The sequence below is a fragment of the Petaurus breviceps genome, unplaced genomic scaffold (genome assembly GCF_028583685.1).
Source record: "Petaurus breviceps papuanus isolate PSGF00001 unplaced genomic scaffold, PetGlider_PUasm1.0 184, whole genome shotgun sequence".
Taxonomy (NCBI): Eukaryota; Metazoa; Chordata; class Mammalia; order Diprotodontia; family Petauridae; genus Petaurus; species Petaurus breviceps.
The window spans coordinates 2400924-2412107 of NW_027185793.1; the positions used below are offsets into that span (position 1 = coordinate 2400924).

Sequence of the window (11184 nt, forward strand, 5' to 3'; positions counted from 1 at the left end):
CTGTGCACTTTTTATTTTGTTCTTTTCTGCCTTCCCCCAAGACTACAATTAGGTGTGAATACACATACACATGTACATACATATATAGATATATACACAAATATATATATATACATATACCCATTGTTATATATACATATACTTAGATATCAATAATATGGTGATATATAGACATATACATTCATATGCATCTCTGTGAGACTGTACTGTACTTGTTTATCTTCTGTTTCTCTGAAGATGGATAACCTCTTCCTTCATATGTCCAAGTCTTTTCATAGTTTTCTAAGTCCACCAACTCATCATTTTCTACACTATAACAATATAAGGTGGGAACCTTATACTATCTAGTTATTTTAAATATTTCCAAACAACATTGATAAATATGGCTGACACATTTTAGTTTCCCTATTTTCCTCCTTTGATTAAATCTATTTTAGCCTTAACTTTGTCTGAGATCATGATTACTACCTCTGCTCCTCTTTCCCTAACAAATTCCATTCCTGATCTTTATTTTATGTTTGTGCCTATCTCTTGTTTCCTATCCCTCCTGTCTCCTCTACTTTACTTCTCCCTGCTACCTCACCTTCCTAATATTTAATCTTTCCTTCCTTGTGAATTTTCTTTTGTTTTCTGCTGTGCACTCTTACTTTATTCTTTTTTTCTCCTCCCTCCCTCTCCCCAAAAGCTACAATTTAAGTGTGGATATATTTATATATAGGTATAGATATATACATACACATATGAATATTTACATATGTATATAAACATATACTTTCCTTAAGAGATTCCACTCCTAATCTCTGTTTTTTATGTTTGTGCCTATCTCTTATTTCCTATCCCTCCTGACTCCTCTACTTTACTTCTATCCACTATTTCACCTTCATATTATTTAATCTATGGCCCCCCCCAGGATCCATCCCTTATCCTCCCATATCCATTAATCTAAACACCCTTCTATATCCTCCTTTAACCTATTCCCTCACTCTCCCCTCTAAAGATCCCTCCCTTCTCCTCCCCCCTCCCTATCCCCTTAGCATTTTTATTCTTTCTGAATTTAGAAGAATTTTATACTCTTCTAGATATGTATGTATTGTTCCCTCTTGAAACCATTCCTGATAAAAGTAAGTTTCCAGAACTACCAGCCCTACTTCCCCATCTAATTCCTCTATGAAAGTTCTTCCTCTCATACCTCATTTGTGTAAGATAATTACTCTTTTTAGCCATTCCTAAACAGTTTAACTTTTTGAAATCACTTCATACTCAGGTCTACCCCAATCATTCTTACAAACTACTCAATTACTAATAACAATCTTAGACATACTTTAAAATTTTTACATACATAAAAGTAAACAATATGTCCTTATTGAGTCCCTTGTAATTAATATTTGGTATGTACCTTATATTTCTCTTGGCTATTATATATTGAAATCTTCTATTAAGTTCAGGTTGTTTTTTAAAAACAGAGTCCTGAAAGTCTGACAGTTCATTAAATATCCATTTATTTTTTCATTTGGGATTATGCTTAGCTTTGCTGGGTATGATATTTTTAGTCAGAACCCAAGTTCTTTTGCTCTTCAGTATATAGTGTTCCAAGACCTGCAGTTTTTTAATGTAACCACTGCTGGGTCTTGTGTGATTCTAACTATGGCACTGCCATATTTAATTTTTTTCTTGTTTCTTATAATATTTTATCCTTGAGCTGGGGTTTTCAGAATTTGACTATGATATTCCTGTGGGTTTTCCTTGTAGGATCTCTTTCAGGTGGTGATTAGTGAATTTTTTTTTTCTATTTCTACTGTCCACTCTTATCCTAATGCTTCGGGACAATTTTCTTTAATTATTTCTTATATTATTGTATCAAGATTCTTTTTTTGGTCACAGCTTTCAGGCAGTCCAATTATTCTTATGTTTTCTCTTCTTGATCTGTCCTCCAGATCAATTGTTTTTCTTATGAGATGTTTCACATTCTCTTCTATTTTTTCATTCTTTATATTTTGTTTTTATTATTCCTTGACCTCTTATAACTTTGTTAGCATCCCCTTGCCCAATTCTGATTTTTCAAGGAGTCATTTTCTTCCTTAAGATTCTGGATCTTCTTTTCTAATTTGTTGATTTTCTTTCAATAATCTTGTTTTCTTGAATTGTTTTTTTTTTAAGTTTTTCCTCAATCTCTCATTTGATTTTTAAAGCCTTTTCAAAGTTCTTCTGTGAATTCTTTTTGGGCAAGTGACCATTTGACATTACTCTTTGAGGTAAAAGAGGATTTCTTTGTTTTGGAAGAGGCCTGTGAAGATGAACCCCAGTCTTTTCTATTCCCCTAGTAACTCTCAATGGTTGGATTCTCTCTCCTTTGCCTGTTCATTTTTTTTTTATTTGCAGCAGCTTAGTTTTTGAAATCACCTCTAGCCCTGGGGTATGGGGAATGATATATCTGGACTCAGATACTCCTTCAGTTCTCCCCTCTGGCCTGGAACCAAAACAAACATCTTCAGCCTCCTATAAGTGTCAACAGCCAGCGGTGTTCCTGCCCCACTGCTTCTGCCCTCACAAGGTTTGTGATGGTTTCTTCTTGCCCCGGCTGTATTTTTGCAGCACAACTGAGTCTGGTATCCCTTGTCAGCAGAGCCTCTCTAGAACTTTCCTGGCTCAGATGTCCAACTCTCCTTACTGTCTGAGGGGCAAAAGTTCTCTGGCTGGGGTTGAGGCAGCCTCCCAGCCCAGAGGGCTTGCTACTTACTTATTTAATTGAACTTAGTCTGGAGTGTTTACTCTTCACAGGGACCAAATCTCATTCTGAGATTTTTCTTCAGATCTTCAGATCTTGAAGTCCCAGATTATCCCAAGTTCTACCCCCACTCTTACTTATTTTTATCTCTTTATGTTTGCCCTTAGGTGCTATTATTATCTCATTTGTGGGGAAAATCTGGAGAGCTTGGAATTTTCTGATCTACTCTGCTATCTTCCCATAATCCTCTAGACAGTTTTCTAAGTGGTTTATGGGAGGAGGTGGGAGATTAGAGAGAAGTTGTTGGGGTAATAATGATAACCAACATTTATATAGTGCTGAACTGTGCTCAGTACTCTACAACTATTACATCATTTGATGTTCATAGCAACTTGTTATTATTATTATTATTCCCATTTTTACAGATAAGGAAACTTAGACAAACAGGCTCAGTGACATGCCCAGGATCACACAGTTAGTAAGTGCTGAGGCTATATTTGACCTGAGGTCTAATTGACTCTAGGCTTCATGCTCTATTTCCTGTGCCACTTAGCTCCCTTTTTCTCTTGGATCTGCTGCTCTGACGTCCTAGGGTCATTGTTAGTGGGTGGACTAAGAAGAGGTCCTGTTTTAGTCCTTCAGAGGCTGGTCAAGGTTTCAAACTTCTCTAACATTTTGTTGGCTTTGGCACCCCTAAATTTAATTTGAGGAGATATTTTAAAGTTGTTCTGAGGGGAATGTTGGGAAAGTTCAGTTGGGTTGCTGCCTATTCTCTGCCATCTTGGCTCTGCTTCCCTGCCATTATATTGAAATAAATCTTTATTAACCAAAGCACATTATATAAAATATCTCTTTTAATCCTAACAGAAACCTTGTAAAGTAAATATTCCATACCATTTGGGGGGGGGGGGGGAGGTGAAGGAGGAATAACTTAAGCAAATGATATCTCCAATGTCAGATGACTAGTAATTGGTAAAACAGAGACTTGAACACAAGTTGTCCATTTCTGAGTCTCTTCCTCTTTCTAATCTTTAAAGGGTTGTCTCAAAGCTCAGGAGATGTGCTACCCTGATCTTCTCTACCAGCCAGCTAAAATCTGCTTCCTGTGGGGAACCTGGATGGAACTGTGTACCTCTTGCCTTTATTAACCTTAGAAATTTCAAAAGCCTCAGTGCCTCATTGCCCCCTGATCAGAAGGTGATCAGTTTGCCTTTTTCTTTCTTATTTCTGTCCTCCTCTTTACTGTACTAACCCTGTATTTTCTTGGCATCTTGCCCAGATTATAGCCTTATGTTGGTCCCTATTTTCAACTAGTAAATTGCATGTGTGGGAAGGGGGAGGACTGTTTGGGGAAGAGAGATTATTTCCTTTGTCTCTAAGCTCCTTGAGGGTGAGGACCATGTCTTATACTTTAAGATATAGATATGCATTTTAGAGCTCTCAGAGCCTAAATATGTCAGGGAAAATCTAGAAAGTACTTCCTCTGCTTTTGCTTTTTAAATTCTTGGCTCCTCTTTCTTTTTCTGAAAACCCAAAGATAAAATGAAGACCTCCAGAAAAAGAAGCTTAATAAGTAAGACATTTCTGAAGTAAAAAAAAAAATTAGAGGCATTATGCCTAGTGCACAAGAGTTGCTAAACTAATATTTTTAAACTTAATGAATAAATGAATTGAGTTGAAAAAGCAAATGAAGAAATTGAGATTCCAAAATAATTTATTGTCCAAAAGTAAAAAAAGAAATACCTTAAATAAATACATATTTAAAAAATAAACAAAACTGTCCAGTTTTCATTTCAAATCCAATTCATTGGATGACACCTATTCCAAACAACAGCAATTGATTTCAGGAGCACTTGTAACATTTGTATGCATAGTCTAGTTTCTAAAGTGCAATCTACAGGTCCTTTAGTTTTTTAGACATTTTGTCCATTTGAAAAGGAAGAAAAAATTGTTTCTGATTTCTACCTGGACCGTCTTCCAGGCACAGCTACAGTACTCTTTGCTTTTCAGATAGTTCATTATTCCTTGATAATAATTATTGAGAGGCAAGATGCTCTCTTCACTCCCCCAGGTGCTTTTGGCTTGGTCCATCTCTTCCTCCAAAGCCATTTCCAGATGTACCATTTGTTGATATATCCCATTGAGGAATGTCTCAACGATGGCCTTATCCACGCCAGGGCTGGCATTTTTGCTGCTGAATAGGAGGAAGATATGCTGGAGCATCTCATGGATGACCATGGTCGCATTCTCCTTTTGGCATTGCTTAGGCTGTACAATCTCCCGAGGGATCTTGAAGTCCATTCTCTCCGGTAGACATACTGGATGAATTTCTCCAATCATTCTATTTAGGAGATTCACACTCCTGCGATTGGTTCTTTTTTGATGGAAGCGAAGTGAGTCATAGGCTTTAGAAGAGACAGCAGCAGAGAAGAGCAGGAGAAGAGCCAGTTGTAAGATGCTGCTGTTGGCCATAGTGAACTAGTAAGGAGCTGGCTGTGTAGACACTTCCAAGGTCTGCAGTGTGAATGGCTTTCCTCCATGGGTGCCAGCTATTTATTGAGAGATGCCATCCATATTTTTCTTGATCACAGGAATTTCCCACTTTTCACTTCTCATTTTCACTTTTGTTATGTCATCTCCATTTTTCTACCATTTTTTTGTCTTCTCTTAGGTGCTTAGAAATGTATGTGGTTGTTCTGCTTTATACATAAGTAGACCACAAAACCACAAGAGTTTTGTAGGTTTTCAGTGAGCATTTAATAACAAAGAAGGAATTAATTATCTGAATCAAATGTCTCTCCTCAATAAAAGCATATGTTACAGGGAGACTGTCTATAATATAGAGTAGTTCTTTTACTATAGCAAGGAGCACTGGACCTGGAGTCACGTAGATCTGACTTCAAAGTTGGCCTTGGATTCTTTATATTGAGCAAACCCTTGGCAAGTCACTAAACCTCTATCTGCCTCGACTTCCTCATTTGTAAAATGGGGATAATAGTAAAACCTACATACCAGGATTATTGTGAGGACAAAATGAGGTAATATTTGTAAAGCTCTTTGCAAAACTTGAAGGACTAGATGAATGCTGCCTATTTTATTCTTAATAATGAATATTGTTTGTATGAAGAAAACTTTATATCATAAAGTATATGAGACTTATTTTTTTTTTATAATATGATCAACTGAAATGGTAGCGACCAAGTGTCTGTGAGAGGAGGAAGTCCAGAGTACGTATGATATGGGTTAGAAATGGTTAGAGAGTGTGAAATTGATAAAATACACACACACACACACAATTTATTATTCGAAGATTTGTGAAATAAAATAATTTTCTTTGTTTTTTTTTTCATCTATGTGGAAGGCAAAATGGCTTGGTTAATGGAAAATTAGTCTCGGACTGAGGATGGAGCTGGGATAAAGTCCTGCCTCTCCTATATATGTCATTTACCTTTTTAGTGTCACAGTCAAGTCTTTAAGACTATAATTTGCAGAGAGAGTGATAATCTATGCTTCTTCTTGCCCCCCATCCTCCCTGTCCCCATATTCTCTGAGCTTCAATGACACTGGCCTCCTTGCTGTTCCTCAGACAAGTCACTCCATCTATTCCATGCATTTTACTGTCCGTCCCCTATGCTGGAGTGCTGTTCCTTCTCATCCCCCTTTGCTGGCTTCCCTAGCTTCTTTTACCACCTTCTCCAGGAAGCCTTTCCTGGTCCCCCTTCATTCTGGTACCTTCTCTCTGTTGATTATATACAATTTATCCTGTATATAACTTCTTGGTTCATAGTTGTTTGTATGTTGTCTGTCCCATGAGATTGAGAGCTCTTTGAGGGTAGGGACTGTCTTTCTCCTGTCTTTGTATTCCCAGCACCTAGCATAGTGCCTGGCACATATAGCAGATGCTTAATAAATGTTTATCGACTTACTGACAGGTCATGAAATCCCTACACACAGAAACCTAAGGCATTTAAAAAGAAATCTATTGTTCAGGTTTAAAAGATACTTTTTGAGCCTAGAAAAACAATGCTAAGCACCTCCACACTTAAAAAACCCCACATGATATGTAAAAATGTCTTGTTTCTTCTACTTGAATATTAACACATAAACTTAAGAAAACTTTAGTTTGCAACATTAGTTGTTCAAATCCATCAGTATGCAAAAATATACAGGTAGATTTGGTTTGGATGTGTGATTCACTGGTTGTCAATACTGCTCTCGCTCCTAGGGATGCTTGGTGGTACAGTGGCTAGAGCACTAGGCCTGGAGTCAGGAAGACCTGAGTTCAAATCCAGTCTCAGACATTTACTTGCTGTGTGATCTTGGGCAACTCACTGAATCCTGTTTGCCTCCGTTTCTTTATCCATTCATTAAGATGGAGAAGGAAATGGCAGACTCCACTATCTTTGCCAAGAAAATCTCGAACGGAGTCATGAAGAGTCAAATATAACTCAACAACAACAGGACCTACTCTAAATGGACAGAATCAAAGATCCTAAAGTTAAGGATACTAAGTTTAAGAAGGGAATGATATGGATGTATATATTAGAAACTGTTATCTACTATTTTAAAATTTGTTGAAAATTTTACAAAGATTAAAGGAGGGAAGCTTAGTTGTTTAAACTAAATATGGATTAGCTCATTTTTAATGATACTAGATAGGGTTGTGAGAGTTTCATGTAGACACTTAGAATCATACAATATTAACATCTGGAAAAGAAAGCAACTAGGTGGCTCAATGGATCGAATATTGGACCTTGAAGTCAGGAACACTCATTTTTCTGAGTTCAAATCTGGTCTTATATTCTTGCTAGCTCTATGACCTGGTCAAGTCACTTTGCCTCAGTTTCCTCATCTATAGGATAGTGTTAATATCTCCCATGGTTGTTACAAGGATCAAATGAGATAATATTTGTAAAGCACCCTATAAGCCTTAAAGTACAATATTAATGTTACCTACCTTTCAAGTTCTAAAATGGTCATACTATGATATAATAACTTTAGAGATCATCTAGTCTATCCACTTCATGTTTACAGATGAGGAAACAGAAGTCCTGACCAGTAATTTACCACTTATTAAAATAACAAGATTATAGATTTAGAACTAGAAAGGACTTTAGAGGTCATGGAATCCAACTCCCTCTTTTTATTGATGTGGAAACTGAGGCTCAGAGATACATGATTTGCCTAAGGTCACACAGTTACTAAGTATTTGAGGCAGGATTCGAACCCAGATCTTCCTGACACCCTCCAGCCTCCAATGTAGCCAGTAAGTGTCTGAGGTGAGAGTTGAATTTGGTCCCCTAAGCCCACATTGTCCCCATTCATCTAACTCTTCATGGTCCCCAGACCTTATATAAGACAAGTTTTACTGTTAGGCTACTTCCAAAGCAACCAGGTGGTACGGTGGATAGATGTCCAGGTCTGGAGTCAGGAACATTCATCTTCACCAATTCAAATCTGACCTTAGATGCTTACTATCTGTGTGACCCTGGTGACGCTGGGCAAGTTATTTAACCCTGTTTGACTCATTTTCTTCATCGATAAAATGAGTCAGAGAAGGAAATGGCAAAGGACTCCAGCATCTTTGCCAAGAATACCCCAAATGGGGTCACACAGATTTGGCCATGACTAAAATTCCTGAAAAACAACAAATTTCCAAAGTCATTGCAGCTCATTTATAGATGCCACCCAAGCAACTCCTATAGCTCATAGACAAGCTACAAGTAGGGACTCCTTTTTCTAGAGAGCAGAATATACCCCATCTGCTTCTACATTTACAGCCAGACCAACAGGGGGTCATGACTCACACAAAGGGGTGATTTGGAGTAGATCTTAAATCCTCCACACCCACCCTACCCACCCACCATCCTCACCCCTCTGCCCCTGACTTATAGAGCTGAGTCCCAGATTGGGCCCTGGAATTTCTGAATGAGTAATTACCATCATCTGACTCCAGGATAGTAATGAATATTTTCTGTGTCTATTCTGACTACTTAAAGAGCCAACTTCAACTATTGTAAAGAGTATGGTCACTTGGTCTATTTCTTTTTGTTGTACAATTATTGGCAGAGGAGGACATGTTTCCCAGAGTTTCTGTTACCCTTTTCTATTGATACTTTAGTATTTTAATATCTGGATATTTATGGAAATAGAAACCTGGATAGAAAGTTTCATTCTTAATCTTTTAACTGTTTGGCTATGGATCTTGACATGTGACTAGTCCATGTAATGTATCTTATATATCTCCATCTACCATCAATGATCCTCTTTACTTGGCTATGAAATTCCTAAAAGTTCTATTCCAAAATCTTATGGTAGTAAGATGGGGGTGGGGCAGACCTTGGTTTCCTGAAGATTATGTAAGTAGGTCTCAAGCTCTATTCAGTCTTGCCAGGTTGCCAAGGCTTTGATTGAGTCCCAGTGACTGTATGTGTGGTCTGTTCTTCAAGAATTGAGGTTAAGAAGTCTCTTCACTAGGTTGGCACATGCCACCTTTTTACCTACAACTAGCTTCAGTTGTAGAGAGGCTGTTCAATTCTTTAGCTCTGTCATCTATGATGTCCTTCAGATCAACTGTCCAGCGTTTCTGATTAAAGTAACACCATGTCTCTGTAGTGTTAACAAGACTATCCCATGGGAGAAACATCATTAAGTGCCTGTTGGAAATACACAGCACTCCTCTTTCCTTCTAGTCCAGTAAGTGTGGAAAAAAGGAAATGAGGGTCACCTACTGCTGACTTTCCATTAAAGTTCATACACTGCCTCAGTCTGATTCCCAGTGGCCTTGCTTCAGTCAGCACTTAATGCCTATTAGTTGAATTAAATTAATGGAGTGAATTTTGTGGATGTAATACACAATGGATGTAATACAAAGACAAATAGTTATTGATTAAATAAATACCACTAAATTACCACTACTACCTATTATATTTGTTAGTATAACTTATTGCAACAGATCCCAAATTATAGATTAGTGTGCAGAATATTTCCTCAAAGGTATTTTGGAAGGGAGAAAAAATGTGGAAAGAGATTTTCAGGATAGGACAACAGTACTTCAATTAACTTGCATTTGTTAAGTGTCTGCACAGATGCTGGAGAGACAGAGACAAAAATGAAACAAGAAACTTTCTGTGGGGTTATGTATGTGTGAATGATACATGTTCACAGATTTAATAAATACAAATATATGCAAAATAAAGCAACAATTATTTTTTTTATTTTCACTTTTTGTGGAGGGGGACGTTTAGGATTCACCCACAAATGGAGGAATTGGGAAAGGCCCCTTATGGCAGGGAGCTGAGCCTTGAAGGGAATTAGGCATTTAATTCCCCTCCCCTAGTCCCCCACCTCAGCTCTAAAGTCAATGGAGCCCTCCTGCTGGGATTTTCCCCCACCTTTTTTCTTGCCACTTAGCCTTTAGTATTTTTTTTTCTACTTGTTTAGTATAAATTGCAGGAGTTATATATATATAATTGAGGAGTTAGGCAGAGCCATCAAATCCTATCTGAGATGCTAATCTTCTAGATATCCTTTTGGTTTGTTTTTTGGGGAGGAGTCTCAAAGTGTGCCAGAGAAGTTATGTGGATGTGGGTGCTGTGTACTTGTGAATTATCTGAGTTGGCCCTTCTCTTTTGCAAAGCCAAGCCTCCTTCGTGGACCACTGATTCTATCTCCTTCACACTTCATCAGTATATTGCTTCCACACATATTCTCCTCTCTAATCTTCAGTCTCTTCCCATCTATTGACTCCTTCTAAGCTGAATACAAACTATATTCAAACTCCTAAGTTTCTGGCATCCTAACCACTGCACCCCCCCCCCTCCAAAATAATCCTTTGCTAGTCCTTACCTTTCCTCAATCTAGCATCTGATATTTCTCCTCCCTTTCACAGTTAACTTCCTAGTAACCACCTGTCTATATCTGTTGCCTCCATTTCCTCTCCTTTTACTCATTTAAAATTTTTTTACATTTTTTAAAAAACTTTTAATTCCAAATTTTCTCTCTCCCCTCAACCTGTCTCTCACTCGCTAAGAAGGCAAGGAATATGATACACATTATATGCAAGGCCTCACTAATTTTCAACTGTTTTTAAACTGACTTCTGTCCTCAATTGAAATTATGCTCACAAAAGTTTGTAATGATCTTTTTTGAAATATTAATTTTTTGTTAACAAAAATCTGTTTATTTTCCTTCCTATCTCTCCCTAGCCTGGAGAAAGAAATGAAAAGAGAAAAGAAAAATAAAGAAAAGCAAACAGGCATTGTTAAATAAAACAAATTCCCATACTGCCCACAGGCGGTCCCCCCAAAGCTTAAAACTGCACTGTCTTTTTTGGAATATCTGTCTCGGTCTGTATCCAAAGTCCCATACTTTTTTGTCGGGAGGTAGGCAGCATATTTCATCATGGTTCTTCTGGAAAAGTGGTCAGCCTTTGCATTGATCAGAGTTTTTAAGTCTTT

The 11184-nt window shown here is 37.5% G+C and overlaps 1 protein-coding gene across 1 annotated transcript; it reads right to left on the minus strand.

The window, feature by feature from the left end:
* Positions 1-4421: 4421 nt before the first annotated feature.
* On the minus strand, positions 4422-5373 carry LOC138161235 (interferon beta-like). Its single transcript, XM_069088051.1, has one exon. The coding sequence runs from the start codon at positions 5195-5197 to the stop codon at positions 4631-4633; it is 567 nt and encodes a 188-aa protein (XP_068944152.1). The 5' UTR covers positions 5198-5373; the 3' UTR covers positions 4422-4630.
* Between the last annotated feature and the right edge of the window lie 5811 nt (positions 5374-11184).